This window comes from Branchiostoma lanceolatum, chromosome 9 (assembly GCF_035083965.1).
Source record: "Branchiostoma lanceolatum isolate klBraLanc5 chromosome 9, klBraLanc5.hap2, whole genome shotgun sequence".
Classification (NCBI taxonomy): Eukaryota; Metazoa; Chordata; class Leptocardii; order Amphioxiformes; family Branchiostomatidae; genus Branchiostoma; species Branchiostoma lanceolatum.
This window is the reverse complement of record NC_089730.1, coordinates 20,036,527-20,061,355: the sequence shown is the minus strand read 5'-3', so window position 1 is coordinate 20,061,355 and position 24,829 is coordinate 20,036,527. Positions and strand designations below refer to the sequence as shown.

Below are 24,829 nucleotides of genomic sequence, written 5' to 3'. Positions count from 1 at the left end.
GTATAATTCTTCATTGTGCTGAATGGTCACTCTTTCAACTTTCTATTTTTCCTTGTCATTAGAAATAATGGCCAGCTGTGGGTTTCCTGCTGAGGAACTACCTGCCCAAAACCATGAGACCAGAAACAGGGAGGACCAAACATCAAACACAGAAATACAGCAGGACAAGGAAGGGGAGAGTCCGTCATGCGAGGACACACCCATATTCAGGCGGACACTGTTCAGGGAAACTACACAGCATGGTGAAAAAACTTACAGCACAGAGGATGTGGGAAGCCAGCAGCACAAGGAAAGACAGATTCCGTGTGACAAAACCTACATTGTGTACAGAAGTGTAGCTTCCTCCCTTCCCAGCTACGACACAAATTACAGAAAGGACGAGACAACAAATGCAGAAATGCAGCAGGGCAAGGAAAGGGAGAGACTATGTGAGAAAACCTACGGTGGCGTGGGCTCTACCATGCTCACTTGTGAGACAAAAAACAGAGAAGACCTGAAAATAAATGCAGGAAGGCAGCAAGATATGGAAAGGGAGAGTCCATGTGAGAAGACCTGTAGTAGTGTAGGTTCTACCGTGCCTGCTTATGAGACAAAAAAACGAGAAAACCAGACAACACATCTAGACATGGGAGGGCAGCATGACAAGAAATGGGAGAATCCATGTGCGCAAACCTGCATCGCTGTAGACTATACCCTTCCAAAAACCAAAAAACAAGAAGATCAAACATCGCATCTAGACACAGAAAGGCAGCAGGGCAGTAGCGTAAGCTCTACACTGCCTACGTACGAGACAAAAAATAGAGAAGACCAGACAACAGACACAGGAATGCAACAGGATAAGGAAAGTGACAGTCCATTTGCATTAGGAGCAACCTGTAGCAGTGTACGGTCTACTCTGCCAGCCTATGGGACACATTTCAGACAGGACCAGACAACAGACACAGGTATGCAACTGTGCAAGAAAAGGGATAGTCCACATGAAACAACCTGTAGCAGTGTAGCCTCTGCCCTGCCTGCCTCCAAGACAAATTACAGAGTGGACGAGTCAACAGACACAGGAAGGCAGCAGGAGGAGGAAAGGGACAATCAATATGAACAAACACACAGTTTCAATTCCACCCAGGCTGGTACGGAAGCATCCTTGCATTCAGGTGAACAAGCTCCCCCTGGGTATAGGGATGAACGTGTGACAAAGCCACTGAAAGGTCCGCCCTACATATGTGTAGAGTGCGACTATAGGGCACCCAACGGTTTCAGCCTCACCGAACATGTCAGAATACATACAGGTGAAAAACCTTACAAGTGCGACCAGTGCGACTTCTCGACCGCATGGAAGACCAGCATAGACATGCACATGCGTAAACACTCTGGTAAGAAGCCATACGCTTGTACGGAGTGCGGGTACAGTACAAGCTATAGGGTCCACCTAACGCGGCACATGATAACACATACTGGTAATTATCCATACAAGTGTCAACTTTGCGGCTTTGCTACAGCTAGGAAAAGCAATCTTGGCGAGGACATGGCCACACACACCGGTGAGAAGAAGCATAAATGTGACAAGTGTGGGTACAGGACAGCTCACAAGCACGGCCTGAACAGACACATGAAAACGCATACTGGGGACAACCCTTACAAGTGTAACCAGTGTGACTACTCGGCTGTGCAGAAACGTGACTTAGACGTGCATATGTCTAAACACGCTGATGGGAAGTTCTACCAGTGTGAAGAGTGTGGGCACAGGGCAGCTGATATTAGTGACCTCAATAAACACAAGAGAAAGCACAAGATGATTAACTTGCTTTAACTCTAAACACAGCTTAAGTGGATCAAAGGGTAGCCAAATGCATAGACCTGTATGTTTTGAATGAGAATGCTAAGTATGTTATACTTATTGGTAGGGTGTTGTACATGTAAATGATGTACTTTACTGTAACACAGTATTACTGAATATTATTTGTGAATCGTCCAATAGCAGACTAGTCTATGGCCTTTAACAAGTACAAGTAAATTGATAATAGACTGCAAAGTAAAGGAGATCATCCTACCTATGCCTATTGCACAAAATCCCTGCTGGTCATCCTACATGTACTATATATGTTTAGTACTGTTGTTTTGTAGGGTTTAATTTTGCTGTATGTGAGAAAAGAAGGTTTTCACAGTGTTTGAGGGTTGAAACAATTGTGAAGTACAGTACTGGTAGTAATATAATTGAAATGCATAAACGGGGTGTCATGGATTTTGAAGTGTGGAGGTTACTGCCAAAACAAAACCACCGCAAATGTTCTAGGATTTACTTATACCTCGGTAGGGCCTAACTTAGTTCATTGCAATAGTATTTAAGTTGGTGAATTCAGTTCAAACTTTCTGAGTGTATTTATCTAAATAGTTATAATTGTTTCCCTCAAATAGATATCCTTTATGATAGTATGATTATGTTATGTAGTATATTATCAATTATTCAGATATCAAGAGGAAAACGCAGCCTCCATAACACCTTAAATGATGTACATGACAAAAAGATGTTACCTGATCGAAGAAACGATGCTGTGTTTGATATAGAAGCTGGAGGCTCTGTAACTTAGAACTACTATGGAAGGAATTAGACATATTTATTTATTCAAATCTTTAGACTGAGGATATTTTTAGATAGAAGATGATGCATCTCAATTAGATGTGTGTCCTCATTAATGATATATCAGAACCTCTGTTTTTTTCTGCAATTTACATCTCAAACTTTGAATGTATGAATAAATGTAAAACACTGAAGAACAAGGGTTTTGAAACTGTTTCTTTAGTGGTGTATGTATGTATGTATGTAACATTATGCAATCTCCAAGCAGATGAGAAGATCCGGTTTTTGCAAGATATGGTACTCTTTTGTGGTCTTGTATTTCTAAATGGTTCACCATCTCCTACCGTTAAAAATACAATACTAGAGAGAAATACTAGATTTTGCAAAAAAACAGGTGTAACACACAAAGAATATACCTGCTTGGATATATGTATGGATGTTCTTTACTCATATTTTATCAACGGTTCTCAGCTTTACATAGATACCAGTCGTATTCTGAAGCAAACACTAGTCGATCCCCAGGTTAAAAATAGGGTTGGTCTGGTGTGAATCTGTCAGTACATGGTAGTCTAGAGCAACGTGTCCAGTTTAGGTGAACTTTGACCTTTGCCCCTTGGAACCTGTGATCGAGCTAGCCGCCATTTTGGAGACGTATCACAATCTTGAATTCGACGCTGTTTCTCGCAAACTTCAACACCACACCAACTAGCTAGCAGTCAACATCAACAGGTAAGACCTTTGTTGTCGGGAAAAGCTGTTTGGGCTGTGCTAATATGTTGTAACAGCTTCGAACCAGGGGTGTGTTTTGGGAGAACGCCAATACCAATGGTCCCGTTCAAGGGTGGAGGGAGGGGGGGTACTGTAAATTTCATTATGTAACGTTTTGAAGACAAGCAGCCAGAAGTGACCAGAAAGACTTTGGATAAGGCTGGATATGATTAGCCAACATGTAGCAATTTGTAACTGTAATAAGCACTTTTGTGCACCCAAAATTGCAGCTGTGCACCTATTTTTTTTTTACTGTGGGAGCAGTGCACCTTGATATTTGTGTAGGGCTATTCATGTACCCACCTGTATACAGAAAAGTGAAAATGATAAATCGTTATATTATTTAAGACTTTGAAGTTAGCTTCAAAATTTACGATTCAAGCTCTGAAGAGAGGTAGAAACTGTGTTATTTGCAATTGGTTTTGCTTGTTAAGAGGTTCTCTTCAAAGATATTGCCAAGAGCCCGATGGTGTAGAATCAATCCTTTAAATGTACAAAGTCCACGAGGGTCCACACACGCACGCCTCACTGTTAACTCTCTCCTGGTGTAACTCAAATAATCCTTGTGCTCTCTCTGACCTCCAACTAGGGGCCTACCACTAATACCTGTATTGGGGAGGGTCACTACACGCATGCAGCGTTGCTGATATTCCCGTTTTTCATGTTGTACACCTAAAATTTTATATTTATTTATTTATTTCTGTTTTCTTTATACAGGGTAGGCGCACTCAGTGCTAAACACACTGCTTTTCGGACATCGGTGCACCTATCCCAAAAATGAATCCCTTTGCCCCCACTCCTGTCCTTTGATGTCTTTGATTATTATGTTATCTTGATTGGCGTAAAGAACCCAGCTTTATTATCATCTTCATAATCACAGTTTCTAAATAGCCTCCGTTGCAGGCTCTGAACCGGCTTTTTGGGGGACTAAATAATACACTTTTTGCAGCCAGCCCGTAACTATCAGCCAACCCTGTAACTATCAGCCGGCTAGAGGCTGATAGTTACAGGGTTGGCTGATAGTTACGGGCTGGCTGCAAAAAGTGTATTATTTAGTCCCCCAAAAAGCCGGTTCAGAGCCTGCAACGGAGGCTAGTTTCTAAATGTATTTGTCAGCAGAAGCATCTACTAGACGCAAATAAATGAGAAGTCCGTGTTTCCCATTTTTAGTCTACTTGTTGGGAATTGTAATGTGAACATTTGTTATTTGTCATGGAACGGAAAATGCATATTCACAAATCCGGAAACGACATGGCACTCCACGATAATGGTCTTGGTATTTTTCAACAGTTCCTAGAAATGGATCCGTCCGTTGAAGAAATGCCCGGAGACGGAAATGACGTCACAAAGAACCAGACCACAGGCAAATGGACACAGGAGAAAGAGGATAAAGAAATTGTATTTGCGGAAACGACAGATGCGAACAGCATCTCAAGGGGCGGAGAGGCCACACTACCACCACATGTACGGACCCGTACGAGGAAGATGAACAAGCATGGAGAAGACCACACCGTGGGCTCAACCTACGTTTGTGAGGAATGTGGATACAGGACAACTCACAAGCGTTACCTATCCAGACATATGAAAAAGCACACAGGTGAGAAGCCCTACACCTGTTGGGAGTGCGGGTACAGGACGGCTTACAGTTCAAACCTATCCAAACATAAAATACAACACACAGGTAAAAAGCCGTACAGCTGTGATCAGTGTGACTTTTCGACATCCTCGAAAAGCGGTCTGATATCGCACAAGATTAGGCACACTGGTAAAAAACCTTACGTGTGTGGAGAGTGTGGCTACAGGGCGGCTATAATGGCCAACCTATCCCGACATATGCGAAAACATACAGGTGAAAAACCCTACAAATGTAACCACTGCGACTTTTCTTCAGCTCATAAAACGTGTCTAGACCAGCACATGCTTAGACACACCGGTGGGAAACCCTACATGTGTGGGGAGTGCGGATACAGGGCGGCTATAAGATCATCTCTAGTTACACATATGAGAAAACACACCGGAGAAAAACCTTTCAAATGTGACCAGTGCGACTATTCAGCTGCACACAGAAGCAGTCTCGATCTGCACAAGAAGAAACATAACCGTGACAATCCCTACGCGTGTGGGGAGTGCGGGTACAAGGCGACGCAGATGTCTGATCTATTCCAACATGCGACAATACACATGGGAGAAAAACCTTACAAATCTGATCACTGTGAGTATTCAGCTTCAACAAGAAAAGGTTTGGATCAACGCATGGGTAAGCACGCCAGTGAGAATCCGTACATGTGTGGGGACTGCGGGTTCAGGACAGCTGACGGGTCGTCTTTATCCCAACACATGAAAATCCACGCCGTGAAAAAACGTTACAAGTGTGACCAGTGCGACTATGCAGCTATACGGAGAAGCAGGTTAGACCGTCACATGCTCACACACACTGGCGAGAAACCCTACAAGTGTAGGGAGTGTGGGTACAGGACGACTGTGAGGGATAGACTATCCAGACATTTGAGAATTCACTCAAAGCCTTACAAGTGTGATAAGTGCGATTATTCAGCTGCAATGAAAAGGAGTTTAGACTTACACGCGCTCAAACATACTGGCGAGAAACCTTACGGGTGTGATATGTGTGACTACTCTACAATATGCGAAGGGAATCTTAAACAGCACAAGTTCACACATTCCGGTGAGAAGCCCCACAAGTGTAAACATTGTGACTTTTCATCAGCGTCGAGGAGTAATCTAGACAAACACATGCTCAAGCACACCGGTGAGAAGCCCTTCATGTGTGGGGAATGCGGACACAGAACGACTAACAAGCGTCTCCTGGCAAGACATATGAGGACGCACACTGGTGAAAAACCCTTCAAATGTGACCAGTGCGACTTTTCTGCTGCAGGTGAAAGTAGCCTATATATACACAGATTGAGACACACGGGCCGTAAACGCTTCGTGTGTGAAGAGTGCGAATACAAGACGATTACAAAGGCTCGTCTGATTCGACATATGGCAGTACATAGTGGAGCCAGGCCGTACAAGTGTGACTTCTGCGACTATTCGACTGCAAGGAAAGACAATCTAAACCAACACATGGCTAATAGGCACGCCGGCCAGAAACCCTATAAATGTAACTTCTGTGACTACTCTGCTTCACGGAAAAACTTATTAACCAAACATTTGGCTAAACACAATGAAGAAGAAGTTCAGGAATATCCTAACGAGCATCTAGGAAACGGACTAAATGACGCGAAGGACAACACAACAGTCCTAGAGCCACAGTTACAAGAGAGCAAGGATCCTGAAATTGTAAGTGGGGAAACGAGGGGCCTAAACAGCACCCGGTTCGTCGAAGAGACCCCACATGTACAACACCCACTCGTGCAGGCCCGTACGGGACAGGTGGACGGGCAGGAGGAAGGTCACACCGTGGAGTCGAAGTACGTTTGCGAGAAGTGTGGATACAGAGCAGCTAATAAGTACTTCCTATCAAAGCATATGAAAGAGCACACTCGTAAAACCCCCTACATATGTGGGGAATGCGGGTTCAGAGCGGCTTACAAGCCTCACCTATTCGTGCATATGAGAAAACATACAGGTAGGATACCCCACAAATGTGACCAGTGCGACTATTCAGCTTGGAGCAAAAGCCAGTTGGATATTCACAAGATCAAACATCATAGTGACAAACCCTACCTGTGTGGGGAGTGCGGATATCGGTCGATCCGGAGCTCATCCCTTCGTCAGCATATGAAAGAACACACTGGTGAAAAAACGTACACATGTGATCATTGCGAGTATTCAGCTACAACGAAAACTGATTTAGATCAGCACGCGGTGAAGCACACAACAACTGAGAAACCCTACATGTGTGGCGAGTGCGATTACATGGCGGCTGACGTCACATCCCTATTCCTACACACGAACATCCACGCTGAGGAAAAACGTTACAAGTGTGACCAGTGCGAGTTCAAAGCTGCACGAAAAAAGACTTTAGACATTCACTTGCTCGAACATGAAGGTAAGAAACCCTTCACGTGTGGAGAGTGTGGGTACAGGACGACTAGAAGGTCTAGCCTAACCAGACATTTGAGAATTCACTCAAAGCCTTACAAGTGTGGTAAGTGCGATTATTCAGCTGCTGAGAAACGGAGTTTAGACTTACACGCGCACAAACACACTGGTGAGAAACCTTACGTGTGTGACATGTGTGACTACTCTACAGTATACGAAGGGAATCTTAAACAGCACAGGCTCGTACACACCGGTGAGAAGCCCCACAAGTGTAAACATTGTGATTTTTCAGCTGCATGGAGGAGTAATTTAGACGAACACATGCTCAAGCACACCGGTGAGAAGCCCTACATGTGTGGGGAATGCGGACACAGGACGACTACTAAGCGTTTCCTCGCCGGACACATGAGAACGCATACAGGAGAAAAACCCTTCAAATGTGACCAGTGCGACTTTTCTACTGCACTTAAAAGTACTCTATACAACCATAGCTTCGTACACTCGCGCGGGAAACGCTTCGCGTGTGAAGAGTGCCCGTTCAAGACAAGAAGTAAGGCTTACCTGTCCAAGTATATGAAAATTCACAGTGGAGACAGGCCACACAAGTGTGACTTCTGCAACTATTCGACTGTAAGGAAAGACAATCTAAACCATCACATGGCTAGTAAGCACGCCAGTCAGAAACCCTACAAATGTGACTACTGTGACTATTCTGCTTCACGGAAAAACTCTCTAGCCACACATCTGACTAGACACGATGACGTGCAAGTCCACGTTTAAAAGCAAGCTACAAAGAAAACGTAACGTAATCAACGAAAAACATTAGATTGTTGTAGGTTGGTAAATGGCAAAATAGACTTGCTGGGAAACATGGTTTGTGAATTACTTTTTGGCGTTGTTATCAACTCATGATACAAGAGTATTATGGGAAACCATTAATATGGGAAACCATTTATATCAAACTGCATTACAGCTAACACAGTAACGGTCCAATTTCAAGAGGACCCATTACGTAAACGGACACTTTCGCGCACTGTAAACAGCTCTAGTGTAAAAATAGAGATATTTGAGTGGATTGCCTATTTTGTAGTTACCTGCATCAATGAGGTTTTTTTTTACCTTTGGTTTTTGTTTTCTCGTTTTTCTTGTATTTAGCTATCATTGCCATTAAAAGAAAAACATTTGTGAAAAAATCACGTCTTGAATTGTCGTAGCCCCCTAGATTAAGGATATAATATTGTTCCGTTTGTTTCCTGATTCAAATGGTTGTTTGCTGTAGCCAAGTAAATGGCAAAAAAAATTGCTTGAGAAAAATTATTTAGACGTATTTTTTTCTTTTGTATAGGATTACTATAGTGTAGAAATAGAGCTATTTGAGGGAGTTCCCTATCCTGTATAGTTACCTGCACCAATTTTTTTTTAAAGTTTCGTTATGTTATCATTTTCTTATGTAGCTGTCATTGTCAAGAAAAAATATTAGTGAAAAAAATGAGTGAAAAAAGTTAACCTCTATAATTGTCGTAGCTCTCTTGACTTAGCAATATAACATGTTTGTTTGTTTGCCTTCTGATTTTAATTGTAGGTTGTTTGTTTGTTTTAGCCTAGTAACTTGCGAAATAAACTTTTAAAGAAATAATTTCCTGAGTCTGGATGGCTTTTTTTTTGGCGTGGTTATGATTCAAAAAGTTATATATATTTTGTTCAAAATGGTAGTTTCTTGTACCCTGGTAAATGGCATAATAAACTTGCTGAAGAACATTCTGTGTGTTAGGTTTTTTTGACGTGATTACGGTGCAGAAACATCGAAAATGAAACATTTCCATGGCATAATGTATTTTGACAAAAAAGTTCACTATTGCGAAACTAACCTAATGTCCGTCAACTCCGTGAATGATAGTTTCATGGTATTTTCTCAAATAAACCACTAATATAAAAAAAAAGCTGGGGCCTCTAGCTCGAATAATCAGGTATGTCAACTTTGACCTTTGCCCCGATGACCCTAAATCAACTTGTTCGCCATTTTGAGCAGCACGAGACTAAAACAATCTTGCATTTGGCGCTATTTCTAACAAACTTCAACGCCGCACCAACTAGCTAGCAGTCAATATCAACAGGTAGGGCATTTGTAATCGCGTTGCGCTACTTGGGTGCTAATGTTGTAGCAGCTTTTAATAGGGATGTGTTTTAAAAGAACACCGTATGTCCGAGGGAGGGGGGCACATAACAAATCGAACGACCTTGAATAGTTTTTGTCATCCATACAATTAAACTAGTCTGGGTGTAGAGGTTTGCCAGGATTTATTCCAGGCATCCAAACAGTTGTTGGGATCTCTCACCAGCTTTGCATCTAGCATAAGGGTTACCATATCACTGCCATTATGTGTATCTGTGTATTTTATAATTTTCCGGGGAACCTGAAAAACGGGCTTTAAGCTTGAGATCTGAGCGTATCCACTGGTAAAAAGAAATAAATGAAATGACAAAAGACTGTGGATGCTTCCTGAAACGCCTGACCGTTTCCAAAATCCACCCAGTTGCTTTAGTAACTGATACCTTCCTATTTTACGTGGCTGAATGATTGTCGGAATCCATATAACCTCACTCAGCAGCGTATTGTTCTCTCTAGATACTATGTCATACAGTGTTCATTTGACACAAGAGTGAATCCACCTGTACATTTTGTCAGGGGATCTGAATTTTAACAACGTTGTGGTACAATGTTTTTAGTATTGGTAACTTCAGTTTTTATCTAATTGTTTGGCAAGCATTAGTAAAACATAGGAATTTGTGTTATGTGCGCAGAAATGGACGCGGAAAGCTGTGAAAATCGCCAGGAAGACCTACCTGCCATGATTTCTGGAAAAGAGACAAGTCGAGAAAAATGTCAGGACGAGGAATGGGGAGCGCTCTGCGAGGAAACCTGTAGTGAGAACTCCACCCTTGAGATGAACGAATCCAAACGTACAAGTAAAAAACCCTTCAAGTGCGACCGGTGTGACGATTCTGCAAATCGTAAAAGTCGTGGCTGCGATAAGTGTGGCTTTTCTCCTGTATGTCAGTGCAACTTAGTAATCAAGATCCACAAACCCTACATCTGTGGAGAGTGCGGATACAGGGCGCGTTACCGTTCAACCCTCGCCCTGCATATGAGAATACACATAAGTGAAAGACCCTACAAATGTGACCAGTGCGACTCTTCCTTTAGACAAAAGATACATTTACAAGACCACATGATCACGCACTCGGGTGAGAAACGCTACCAGTGCGGGGAATGTCAGTACAAGACAGCTTGGAAGGCCTCCCTTTTTCGACATATGACGCGGAAACATGCAGGTCAGAGGGCCTACGTCTGCGGAGAGTGCGGATTCAGGGTAGCTGACTTATCAACCCTTTCCAAGCATGTACGAAGTATTCATGCCGATGAAAAACCTTACAAATGTGGGGAATGCCCGTATGTAGCCACGTGCAAGTCCGCCCTAACTCAACATACGAGAGAGGAACATGCAGGTGACAGCCGCTACTTGTGTGGGGAGTGCGGATACAGGGCGCCTTACCCTTCAGCACTGTCTAAACATAAGCGAAGACATACGGGCGAAAGACCCTACAAATGCCACCTGTGTAACTCGTCTTTCACACAAAGCTCATATTTACAGATCCACATGGCTGTACACTCTGGTGAAAAGCCACACCGATGTGGCCAGTGTGAGTACAGGACAGCTTGGAAGTCTGCTCTAAATCGACATATGAAAATGCAACATACAAATGAAAAACACAGGTCAACCATGTCCAAACCAAGGCCCTACAAATGTGACCAGTGTGACTATTCTGCTAGACAGAAAGCAAGTTTAGTCGTCCACAAGAGAACACACACCGGCGAGAAACCCTACAAGTGTTACCTGTGTGACTCGGCCTTCACACAAAACTCACATTTAACGCTCCATATTGTTGCACACTCTGGCGAAAAATCACATCAATGTAGCCAGTGTGAGTACAGGACAGCTTGGAAGTCCGCCCTAAAACGACATGTGAGAATGCAGCATACAGGTGAAAAACAAAGGCCAACGGTGTCCAAACGTACCGATGAAAGACGCTACAAATGCGACCAGTGCTCTTACTCTGCCAGATACAAAAAAAGTGTAGTCATCCACATGAGAACGCACACTGGCGAGAGACCCTACAAGTGTAACCTGTGCGATTATTCTGCTACACAGAAAAGACATGTACAAGACCACATGTCTACACATACTGGTGAGAAGCAATACGGTTGTGACAAATGTGAATACAGGACGGCTTTCACGTCTTCGCTTAATAAGCACAAGAGAACACACACCGGTGAGAAACCTTACAAATGTGACCAGTGCGACTATTCTGCTGCACAGAAAAAACATTTAGACCAACACTTGATTCGACACACGAAACCGTACGAGTGTGAGGTATGTGAGTACGTGACAACCGAAAAGATTCATCTAACACAGCATATGAAAAAACATACAGCTGAAAAGCCCTTCAATTGCGAACATTGCGGCTATTCCACTGTGACGAAAAGGATGTTAAACAAGCACATAGTGTCACACAACCGTGAGAAACGCTTCATGTGTGAAAAATGTGGATACAGGACGGCTTATAAGAAGGAACTATTGGTGCATATGACAAAGCATACAGGCGAAAAGCCTTTCAAATGTGGCCAGTGCGACTTTTCAGCCAGGCGGAAGCGCGGTTTGATACAACACACGGCTGTTATGCACGCCGGAGAGAAATCCTAAATATGTGAATAATGCGGACACGGGTCGACTTTGATCTCTAACCTGTCCACGCACATGAGAAAACATATAGGTGTAAGACCTTAAAATGTGACCAGGGACTGGGTGTAACTTCAAGTTTACACAGAAAATACAATTAGAAGGCCACATATTTACACATACCGTGAGAAGCCCTACGTACATTTGTGAGAAGTGTGAGTACAGAACAGCTCATAGGTCTTCCATCTATGGACACATCAAAACTCAATCAAGTGAGATGTTTCAGACAGCTCATAGTTCTGCCCTATGCCGACATATGTGTAAGATAAACATACTTTTGAATGGTGAAATAAACATTCTCGTGTTAACTAGACAACCATTCAGTACAGTTCAAAATTGCAGCATTCAAAATGTTTGGAACGTTTACAGATATGAACTTCTTTAGTCAAAATACATATAGTCTCTAGCTTATAGCTTAGATAATCAGGTAAAAGTCAACCACGACTTCTGACCTATCCAAACCTTAAAGGTTTACTGCATAGAAAACTTATTGAAGGCATGGTTTGTTTAAAGTCGACGTGTTTTTTTTTTCCATTTAATTCGGGCACCTTGTCCATATACACACATCTAGAGAAAGAAGAAGAATACATATAAATATGTTGTGTTCATAAAGATTGTTGTTTAAAACGGTAGTCTGATGTAGCTTGGTTATGGCTAAATAAAGTTGTTGAAAACTTGACATCGTTTCCCCTGCATGTCTTGATTGTGACGCAAACACAGCGACAATGAGACTGATATTTCTGTCAGTTCGTGTGTGAGGAGTGCTGATAGTATATAAAAATGTGTTCTACAACTTTATTCATGGCGAAACTTGATTAATACAGCTCGTCTCGTATGTGGTATGTGACCATAACTGTTGCTCTGACTTCACTATGGAAATACCAAGCGGTCTGATTCTTTGCGACTAAGAGATAACCTTTTTTTAGTCTTGAATAGTTGTGTGATGAAGTATTCTTTGAATGATCAGTCACTTATATGAAATGTAGATCTTTGCATGAGGTCAACGACACGAATGATAGATTACTGAATCATTACTGATTACTGACTAATATGCGGTGACGCGACCTGGCAGTGGTGTAATCAGGTATATGACCTTCGACCTTTTAACCGCTGACCTGTATGCCGCTTGTCCGCCATCTTGGTTATTGTTTGTAGCACTGTTTCTCTCAAATGTTACGTGATTTCTAAGTTCTTTGAAATCCGGTTCCATCAGTAACACTAGAATACGAAAGGTAAGACATTTTTCACTATTAGACATCACTACTTCGTCCTAAAATTGCAGCTACGTCGAACTAGGTTAGTGATTTGAGGATAGCTTAGAAATTAGAGAGTCACGTTGGACAAACAACAACAACGTTATTGTATTAGAGTAGAGTAGAGTAGAGTAGAGTAGAGTAGAGTAGAGTAGAGTAGAGTAGAATAGAATAGAATTTTCGGTCAGGTAGGACTGTTCCAGTATTAAACTTAAAGTTAACTTAAACTTAAAGTTCCCAATTTGCTTGAATTATCTAAATTGTAATGAGCAAATTCGACGAAACCTATAGGAACATGCACATGAATTTGGTATGTTCAAGGAGATTGAAAACATCCTTGGCATGTTAACGTGTTTTTTTTTTAAACGTTGTGTTCCCTACTTATTCACAGAAATGGACGAGGAAAGCAGCGGAAATCCCCTGGAAAATATGCCTACCAGACACTCCGGAAACGAGGCGACAAGTTCAGAAAAACGCCGGGACGAGGAGGGCGGAACACTCGGGGAGGAAAACTGCGAGACAGATAACAAAAAAGACAAGACGACAAATACGAAAGAGCAACAGGGGAACGAAACGCCCTTTCAGGAAACCTGCAGTGAAAACTCCACCCGTGAAATGGAAAAGCCCAATCGTACAGGTGGAAAACCGTACAAGTGTCCCCACTGCGACTATTCTGCGAAACATCAGAACCATTTAGACCAACACCTGAACAAACACATCGGCGAGAAACCCTTTAAATGTGGGAAGTGTGAGTTCGTGTCAGCCTACAAGTCTGCAGTTATCCGGCATCATAAAGTGCGACATACGAGTCAGTCGATCAAAAACAAAATAGTCACAGACGACGAGACGAAAGAAAAGGAGAAGGAGCAGAGCAAGAAAAGAAAGATAACATGCCAGAAAACGTCCAATGAAACCTCCACTCTCGAGAAGGAAAAGACCAACTGTGGGTCTCGGGTTCAAGAACTGCCTGAAAGACAACCTCTGAACGAGACCAGCAATGACGAATGCCTGACATCTGAAAGGCAAGCGGATAGGAAAAACAAAACTCCATGCGAAGATCCTTCTTATGTAAACTCGGGTCAGCCTGAAAAGGCAATGTCGTTGCGATTACGAAAGAGAAAGCACACAGAGAAAAGGGCACATATTTGTGATGAGTGCGGCTCTTCTGCTGTATGTGAGTGCAACTTAGCTAATCATAAGGGCCGCAAACACTACACGTGTGATGAATGTGGATACATGGCGCGTGATCGTACAATGCTGACCAAACATTTGAGAACACATACGGGAGAAAGACCCTACAAATGCGACCAGTGTGACTCGTCTTTTACGCAAAAGAAACACTTGCAGGACCACATGATAACACACTCTGGCGAACAGCCACACCAATGTGGTCAGTGCGATTTCAAGACAGCCTGGAAGAGTGCTCTAAACCGACACATGAGAACTCGACATGCAGACGGAAATTCCGATCAAAGACCGTACAAGTGCGACCAGTGCGACTACTCTGCAAAAGAAAAGAGATATTTAGACGCCCACATGTTTACACACACAGGCGAGAAACGATACGCATGTGGCCAGTGTGATTTTAAGACATCTTGGAAGCGTGCTCTAAACCGACATACAGGTGAAAAACCTGCAAGGAGCTCTAGAAACGAGACAGACACCAGTGACGACGACACAACAGATGAGGAAAGTCAGCAGAGCAAGAAAAGGAAGGCATCCAGCGAGGAAACGTGGCGTGAAAGCTCCAGCTCTCACACGAAAAACTCCAGCTGCGGATTTTCCGTTGGAGAACGGCCTGAAGGACCGCCTGGGAACGAGGCTAACGATGGAGAGGGCCAGACAGAACGGCCTGTAGAACATCATGGGAACGAGACGAACGATAGAGAGGGCCAGACAGAACGGCCTGTAGAACATCCTGGGAACGAGACAAACGGCGGAGAGGGCCAGAAAGAACGGCCTGTAGAACATCATGGGAACGAGACGAACGATAGAGAGGGCCAGACAGAACGGCCTGTAGAACATCCTGGGAACGAGACAAACGGTGGAGAGGGCCAGACAGAACGGCCTGTAGAACATCCTGGGAACGAAGAGGGCCAGACAGATGAAGGGCAACAGGAAAGGAAGAAGGGAATTCTGTGTGAAGAAAAAGACAAAAGGGCTTCATCACTCCGACACGCGCACACGGCGCACCGAACTAACGGCAAACTCTACAGGTGTGAGGAGTGCGGATACAGAACGGTTAAAAAGTCTCTCCTGTCAAAACACATGACGAAACACAGCAGTGAGAAACGCCACCAGTGTCAGAAGTGCGAATTCAGGACGCAGTGTAAGTCTGCCTTTATTCGACACGTAAGAACACATGTGGGGGAGAAACCCTACAAATGTGATCAGTGCGACTATTCTGCTGCACGGAAAAACAATCTTAAAGACCACATGTTTAAACATACCGGCGAGAAACGCTACAATTGTGACAAATGCAACTATAGGACGCCCTTTATGTCTGCGCTAAAGCGCCACAAGAGAACGCATACCGGTGAGAAACCTTACAAATGTGACAAGTGCGACTATTCTGCTACAGAGCAAAGGACTTTAGACATGCACATGGTTCAACACACTGGAGAGAAACCCTACGCGTGCAAGGTATGCGGATACAAGACAGCTGTAAAGGGATACCTAACCCAACACATGAAGACGCACAGTGGAGAGAAACCACACAAGTGTGAAGAGTGCGGGTTCGAAACGGCTGACAAACATTATCTCACGGATCATATGAGGTTACACACCGGAGAGAAACTGTACAAGTGTAATCAGTGCGACTACGCCGCAGCGCGCAAGGGCCCTTTGAACAGACATATGGCTAAACACCACGGCGACGAACGATACAAATGTGGGGAATGCGGTCACCAAGCGCCCGATTTGTTTGCCCTAACTGAACATAGGAGAATACATACTGGGGAAAGACCCTTTAAATGTGACCAGTGCGACTATTCTGCTGCAACGAAAGGGAATCTAAGAGACCACATGTTTAAACACACCGGCGAGAAACGCTACAATTGTGACAAATGTGACTACAGGACGGCATTTAAGTCTGCGCTGAACCGCCACAAGAGATCACACACTGGTGAGAAATCTCGGTACAAATGCGACCAGTGCGACTATTCTACTGCAAGGAAGATGCGTATAGACCTACACATGGTCCAACACACTGGAGAGAGGCCATTGACGTGTGAGTTATGTGACTACGTGACTACCCAAAAGACTCGCCTATCAAAACATATGGCAAAACACGCAGGTGACAAAACATACAAATGCCACCATTGCGACCATTCTGCTGTAACTAGAAAAAGCTTAAGAAAACACATGTTATCACACGGTGAGAAAGCCTTCATGTGTGAAAAGTGTGGATACAGGACGGCTTATAATGAAGAACTTTCTGTGCATATGAGAACACACACAGGCGAAAACCCTTTCAACTGTGACCAGTGCGACTTTTCAACCAGACGGAAGCGCCATCTGAAACGGCACATGCTTAAGCACACGGGCGAGAAACCCTACATGTGTGAAAAATGCGGGCACAGATCAGCCACGTCCTCTGACCTAGCCACGCACATGAGAACGCATACTGGGGAGAAACCTTACAAATGCGACCAGTGTGGGGACGCGTTTACACAGAACTCACATCTAAGAGACCACATGGTCACGCATACCGGTGAGAAGCCCTACACGTGTGAGAAATGTGAGTACACAACAGCCCACAAGTCTGCTTTGGCTCGACATATGAAAGCTCATGCAAGTAAAACGTCTCGGATATCTCGTCGTATGGAAGAATCTGCGGTCGAAAGACCCTACAAATGTGACCAGTGTGACAGCGCGTTTGCACAGAAATATAATTTAAAGGACCACATGGTCACACATTCCGGTGAGAAGCCCTACATGTGTGGGAAGTGTGAGTACGCAACAGGTCACAAGTCGGCCCTGACTCGACATATGAAAGCCCATGCAAGTAAGACGTCTTTGATATCACGGCGCATGGAACAAGCTGCAGTCGAAAAAAACCCTCAAGTGTGACCAATGCAGGTATACAACAAAACATCAATGTGACTTAGATCAGCAAATGTCTACATACACCCACCGATGTCGACGAGAAACCCTAAAGTGTAACAAATTTGACGTGAGGACAGCTTATAAGTCTGTAGACACTCTCTCCACATATGAAACAAACCTGTATGAAGATATTCCCATGTGAACTAGAAGACTATTCTACACCGTAGAACATTTGTTGAAGGCAACATGTAGGTAAAGCTAAGATGCTTAGAAAGTTAACACACATAGATATGAATTGTTATGGAAAAGATCTTTCTTTCGTAAAACGCCATGTAAAATAAGGATAAGATAAATGTTGTTGTAATATACTGTATCTTTTAAAATACATTACAACTTTTCAATAAGACATGGTTTCGTGTTTTTTTCTTATATTGTGCCTATGTTAAAAATACAAGTACATGACGACTAAATTGAATTTGACAATGAACATACAAGTCATATTCGTTGTAAAAGTTTTTTAAGGTCTTTCCGTACACAAAGTGAAACGCATACCAAAATTATTCCTCTAAACCTGCTTTGAACCTACTCATGTTCAAATGACTCACAGTCACGTGATCTGAATGGAAATGTGACCCCAGCAACGGGGCAAAGGTGGCTTCAGTCTGTATCAGCCCCCGTCTCGGTTAGGATTGTTGAGAAGGGTCAGAGAACTGATCGAAAGCTTTCTGAAAAAAAAAAGTTTTAACTAATTGCCAGCACACAAAAATTGGACTTACCCAAATTTTCGACTGTAGAATACCAGTCTTTGTCAAGAAATGAACAATCCACCGCTTAGATGACGTCATGTTATGCAGATGAGACACGGTGAGCAGTGGATGATAAGTTGCAGAATGTTTGTGGCATTCCCTGTCTCTACTGATCGAAAGCTTGTCAGTAAACACTATGCTTTCTGTACTTAGATATGGTCTAAAGTCTTTATAATGTCAATCACATCCACAGCTAAATTTTCATTCGAAGTCATACTCGTCTTTTGGTATCATGATATCAAGAATTTCCTGTAAAATTGGAGAACCTACAAGCTTATTTGGTTTGTCCATGTGTAAATGTTAATAAATGCACAAGTTAGAATACTACATGTAAGTACCTCTTTTGCTAACACGGTGGTGATTTTTCTGCATTGCAGGATAAGCTCGCTAGACGGCGTTAAAGTCATCTGTGGTGTCAAAGGGGCAAAGTTCACTCTTGGGTCAACTGGCTAGTCTGGGGCCAGTGAAAGTTTACTCTCACGTATTTCGTGATTTCTTGTAACTTTTGAGGACTTTCCCTAGCTGTATGCGTGCCGATTGTGCTGTGCGACTCTGTAGCGCCGTCCTGTCGGTACTGTTTGTAGTTTTGGGGCAGGGAAGTGACGTTAGTGACGCAGGAAGGTGTGAAGGGGGCGGGGCCAGGTGTGCAGACTTGGAACAGGACAGGTATTCAACAGGTGAGAACACTGGTTCGGTTTTTCTTGGATCCCTTAGGTTAAATATCCACTTAAGCAGGAAATGTCCTGGTTGCTGTCAATGGCTCTAGTAGTAAAGTTATATGTATATATCATTATATGTATATATCCTCCTTGATATATGTGTATCGACGACGAATATTAATCTATCAACTGAACTCGCTATGGTTTCCGTTTGGACCAAATGTGTATTGGTTATGGGTTAAGGCAGCAGGGAGAAGGTTAACAGGATGTATTGCTGTCTCGTGATCACGTGCACAGTATCTGACTTCAGGAGATTTGTTTATCTATTTCGGATTTGAGAACAAACTTTATGCATTTCATCAAACATTTTGGATTTTTGTTAGCTTTCTTATTCAAAGCAATGCTAGATTGTGCACTTTAGTGTATCATTTTACAGATTCCTTTTAGTGATTACACATGCCTGTATGTGCTGTGTCTTGTAACATAAAATACAATTTTTAGTTTTAATGAAAAAAAAACATAGTATGTAGCTTACTCAGGTTTCTTATAAGCCTTCAAATTAACTGAAAACACTGCAAAAACCTTGTTTTCCCTTCTACCGTAAAATCAAGTCCACGCACAAATAAATCAATGTACTTCTAGGCCCAGCTAACTGCTGATGTCTGCTTGCCTGCGAGCATCTGGTATTTTATAATTTAAGCCTTAAAATGAAATTGAGACACAGTGAAAACCTCCTTTTCCCTTCTATTGTGAAATCAATCCCCACGAAAATAAATGAAGTTACAGTAGTTGGTAACTGACTGCTTGTTCTAGGCCCTGCTAACAGCTGATGTCTGCTTCCCTGCGAGCTGCAGCTGGAGCCATGCGGGCGGTCGTCGTGAGAGAGTTTGGAGGGCCGGAGGTGCTCAAGGTCGAAGAGGTCGCCGTTCCTCAGGCTCAGGCCAAACAGGTTTGTTTGTTTGTTTTTCTGTTTTTTTGTTTATGGGTTCTCAGGGTGAGTCGGGTTAGCTTCCTTCCAGCTCAAGGACTTAGACATGGTTTGCCTGTAGCTGTTGTCTATGAAAGGATAAAGTAGTAAATTCACACACATGCACAAGGACATGCATGCAAATGCACGCACGCACACTAGGACATGCAAACACACAAATATACTCACACACACACACACATACAAACAAACACACACTCCCTCAAGGACATGCAAACACACACAAGGACACACATGGACGTATAAATCCATAAGTGGACATATTGCCTGTCGGGGTAGGGTAAGTTCTGAGTAGGGGTAGCTATAGCTATTGTTTTACCACAATAATTTTTCCTTTGCACGGTCAGATAATCAAACATTTCTTAAAGATGATAATCCTGTCCCCAGGTATTGATCAAAGTGTCCCCAGTCGGAGTGAACTTGGTGGAGCAACACGCACAACATCAATTCAATAACCCACTTATACAAACGCACCCACTGTCAGACACACACCTCACTCACACAATCATGCACACACACTCACACACGGGCACACGGGAGGCATACCGTATAGCAGCCCTGTCAATTAAAGTTTTTTTTTCTTTTCTTTATTCATCTTCTGTTATCTTATTTTCATCTTGTTTAAAATCTTTTTCAGGTTTTGATCAAAGTGTCAGCAGTCGGAGTGAACCCAGTGGAAACCTACATCCGTAGCGGCACACACAACATCAAACCCCCGCTACCCTGGACACCAGGGCATGACGTGGCTGGGGTGGTGGAGGATGTAGGGAAGGAGGCCACCAAGTTTAAGGTCAGTATAGTGCAGTAGTGCCATCTATTGGAATAGATCAGTATTGCAGGATATGGTGCACCCCTGCCCTGGACCCCAGGGGGATGATGTCTCAGGGTTTGTGGAGGATGTGGGGAAGGAGGCCACCAAGTTTAAGGTCAATGCAGTAGTGCCATCTACTGGAGTAGATCAGTATTGCAGGGTACCTAGCGTCCCTGCCCTGGACCCCGGGGCTGGGGGGTGATGTGGCTGGGGTGGTGGAGGATGTGGGGAAGGAGGCCACCAAGTTTAAGGTCAATGCAGTAGTGCCATCTATTGGAATAGATCAGTATTGCAGGGTTCCTGTACAATCTGCTTTCTCTGCTTAGCACTCAGCATGTGGGAGAGAGTACGCTAGTTAAACACACATCACTACCACCGGACTAGCCCCCTGCTGTAGTGACTTGCACAAATGTGTGGCCCAAGGACTACTTTATGTACAGAAATGAAGATGGGTGCCACCCTTATGCATCTTTGTTAATGTAATGTATTTACTATAATGTTAGAAGTCCAGGAAGATTAGTGGTGTGCCTTTGGGCACATCACTAATGGATTTTCTCAATAAACCAATAAACCAATCTTATCAAGACGCCTTGGTCACTTTAACTTTCACAAGAAAGCAAGTTCCAAATCTTGACAGAACATGGTGTAACAGATAAGTTTTCTTCGTTGGAACAATATCATCAGAAATACACATATTACTATAGGCTAGACATTGATTGTTGTGTCAAAGAGAGTATTATCAAGATAGAGATGGAGATGGAGAGAGAGACAGATAGAGAGAAAGAGGCTGAGTCTGAAAGATTTCTTCCATATAATTTGTACTACAGAAGGGAGACCGTGTGTTTACCAAGAGTACCGTGACGGGAGCATACGCGGAGTACACTGTGGCGGAAGAGGATGCGACCTTCAGGCTGGTGGATCGGCTGTCGTTCCAGCAGGGTGCTGCCGCTGGAACCCCGTACATGACAGCGTACAGGGCACTGTTCCACAGGTGAGGAACAGTACATGTCTTATACACGTCTTACTCGAAAAGAGTAGGGGTCCTGGCACAGTGTGAGCATATCGAACCTTACAGTCTGGTCTGGTTTAACATCTTGAAAAGGTGATAGTCACCTGTTAGGTCAATCCTTCCACAAATGTGGTAAATCTAAATAGATAGATACATAGATAGACAATGATAACCAGTGCTACATACTACATTGTATATCGTTCAGTATCTGTTGCACCGAAACTTCAAAGTCAGGTTTGTGGTATGTCATGATCTACTGGGTAGCGTTTTTTTGCAAGCAATATAGTATTAGAATGCATAAGAAGATTGATAAGCAAAAGACTCTGATTGAGTTTGCATTGACTGTCATGAGTTGACAGTGACTGAAGCTTATAGTCACTTATAGCTTAAGATTTTAGGTTACAGAAGAATGTCCGTAGAATGCAGATGTAGAGATATATAACTAAAAGATGTCAATAAAAGCATGAGACTGATTCTTGAGTTTGCATTGACAGTCATGAGTTGAGAGTGACTGAAGCTTGTACCTTACAGGACCCACGGCAAGCCTGGTGAGACAGTGCTGGTCCACGGGGCAAGTGGAGGGGTGAGTCTTTCAGGGGACATGGTCATTTGAATGAAGTGTAACATTACCATGTCGGGCCATGTATAACTTAGGGGAGGGCTACATCTATCACAGTGTATTGTGCAACAATTCTGAGACAATGTTGCACATCTCTATCATGGGGTTAGCCATATTCCTGTGTGTAGATACATATAGTCATATTTCTGTGAGAACTTCAACTTGCTGCATTTTTTTCAAACTTGTATGTCAGATGCTGTCTGAAAGCTTCTCACCAAGAAACTTTTAGTCGTGTGCAACAATTTTAATTTTCTAAGAAAATAGAAACATAGAAATCTTATCTCTAAAAATTTCTCATTCTGAGAACCATTCTAGCTTTCTGTCTATCTATCTATCTATATCGCAGGTCGGCTTGGCGGCTATTCAGCTGGCAAAGGCTCGTGGGATGGTTGTCATGGGAACAGCAGGCAGTAGCGAGGGGATGGAGCTGGTGAGGAAGAACGGAGCCTCACACGTCTTCAACCATCGGGAGGAGGGGTACACCGACAAGATCATGGTAAACACAGTGTCACAAATTCTCACTCACTCACTCACACTCAGTCACTCACACACTCACTCAACTCACTCACACTCATTCACTCCCTCACTCACTCACTCACTCACTCACACACTCACTCACAACTCACGCACACTCACTCACTCACACACTCACTCACACACTCACACTCACTAACTCACACATTAAATTTCTAGTTATTATGTTAGCACATTCTTAGACTGATACAAATGTAGATAGAATATTGCATACTGTGTATATTCACAGCTGGAGTTTGTGTGGATTTGATTGTTGAGATGTTTGTTAGCTTTAGGTTTATTACAACTTTGTTTATATGTTCAACTTGGTTAGATTGTCTGTTTGTATCCTGACACTAGACAGCCACAGTAAGAGTGGGAATGGACCTGATTTTTGAGATGTTTGTTTATTTGTGTGTTTTTGTTTGTTTATTCTGCAGGCTGCCACAGCAGGAGTTGGAGTGGACCTGATTATTGAGATGCTGGCAAACGTGAACCTGGAGAAGGACTTAGAGCTGCTGGCCAGACACGGGAGGGTGGGGGTGAGTTACATCTTATGATTTTACGTAAAATCTAATACTGTATAGAGAAATAATTAATACCTTCCATTGTGAGGATAGACTGCGTTTAGAGGAAGAACTTTTTGGTGCTTGTATTAGTCCCCTCCATCCTAACTTGATAGATTGGAGTCAGTTTATTCTATATTGTAAGATTGTTAAGTGGCATGTTGCTAAGTGTTTTATATTGACAGCTATATATCTTTGTCCAAGTAGAGATGCACACAAAATGTTCTCCTTTTTCTATGATTGGAACATTTTTCAATACTCTTTGCAATTGTAAAAGTGAGAGGAGAAACTTGAAAGTTCTTTGAGTAACTATCTTTCAAGTGTCAATTCTAAACAAAAGGGAGCTAAGTGCCACAGTGTTCTGTACTAGTCGGTTGTCGTAGAGAATTTCTAAAAGTAACTGAGTGTGAGAGAGACTTTGTTTTAATCAAGGAAGGTGCAACGTGTCGCACCAAGTGTTCTGTAGGTTGTGGTAGAGACATTCTTTAAGTGACTGTCTTAAGTTAATTACTTAAGAGTCTTTATTTTGATCAAGGACAAGCTAAGTGTCACCCTATTCTATAGGTTGTAGGCTCTCGTGGCCGGATAGAAATGACCCCCCGCCTGCTCATGACCAAGGAATCCTGGGTAATTGGTGTCGGACGCGACACGGAGGTGAGTCAAGGTCAAGGGCAGATGGTGGTCGTCTCAGATGTCATGGATGTTTTTTGTACCACAAACAAAATTCATTTGTTTCTGATGTCGCAAGTAACAAAACCTGACACTTTGAATTTAGAAAGATACTGAGGACTTGGAGAATCTTATGTAGCCAATTGTTTGTAGGACCTTTAAACAGAACTAAAAGTGCCATGGATGGGCACGGACCATTGCTGCTGGCTGTCATGACGCCCCTATGACCACTGGACTCATGAGTGAGTGAAAAGTGCCATGATATAGGTCAAACTATGCTCTTTCAATTGACACATGAAGATATACAGTACATTTAGCTACAGGTTGAAACACAAGCTACAAAGCTCCAGATTGTCCGAATTCTCATTGTCTTTTCAAATCTAAAGGACCTACATTACCTGAACATCATTTATGATCATCGGAAACTCTGAAAACAGCTGAATAATTTCTTTTGTGGCGTGACACATCCATGACCCTGAGCCATGTGTGCTACTGTGGTGATGGGAATCAGTACTAGTGTATGTCTGCTGTTATACCAGGTTGTAGGCAACAGGGGACCGACCGAGATCAACGCTCGTGCCGCCATGACGAAAGAAACCTCCATCATAGGCGTGATGCTGTACCATATGGATGTGGTATATGCTTTGCTTATTTTTTATGCGAGAGGCAACTAAATTGTACTTCCTGCATCTTTGAACTGAGGCTATGTTTTGTGAGACACAATCAAAAGTTTGATGTA

The 24,829-nt window shown here is 43.1% G+C and overlaps 2 protein-coding genes across 4 annotated transcripts in view; both read left to right on the top strand.

Annotated features, from left to right (window-relative positions):
• Positions 1 to 757: 757 nt before the first annotated feature.
• LOC136442668 (uncharacterized) lies at positions 758 to 17,808 on the top strand (the record flags this gene model as incomplete). Its single annotated transcript, XM_066439612.1, has 4 exons — positions 758 to 1,804; positions 4,634 to 8,128; positions 10,411 to 12,067; positions 13,795 to 17,808. Coding segments are annotated over 4 exons (9,879 nt in total), but the record flags the coding sequence as incomplete, so codon positions are not given.
• An 880-nt stretch (positions 17,809 to 18,688) lies between these two features.
• Positions 18,689 to 24,829, top strand: part of LOC136442355 (zeta-crystallin-like) — a 6,862-nt gene continuing 721 nt past the window's right edge. The window contains exons 1-8 of one of the 3 annotated variants that reach the window (XM_066439163.1): positions 18,689 to 18,933; positions 19,770 to 19,864; positions 20,541 to 20,693; positions 21,542 to 21,705; positions 22,255 to 22,306; positions 22,689 to 22,838; positions 23,296 to 23,397; positions 23,986 to 24,075. In XM_066439163.1, the coding sequence (XP_066295260.1) occupies positions 18,783 to 18,933; positions 19,770 to 19,864; positions 20,541 to 20,693; positions 21,542 to 21,705; positions 22,255 to 22,306; positions 22,689 to 22,838; positions 23,296 to 23,397; positions 23,986 to 24,075 (957 nt within the window). In that variant the 5' untranslated portion in view covers positions 18,689 to 18,782. Of the gene's footprint in view, positions 18,934 to 19,728; positions 19,865 to 20,540; positions 20,694 to 21,541; positions 21,706 to 22,254; positions 22,307 to 22,688; positions 22,839 to 23,295; positions 23,398 to 23,985; positions 24,076 to 24,629; positions 24,726 to 24,829 lie in introns of all 3 variants that reach the window. The other 2 variants (XM_066439162.1, XM_066439165.1) reach the window with 2 other exon arrangements.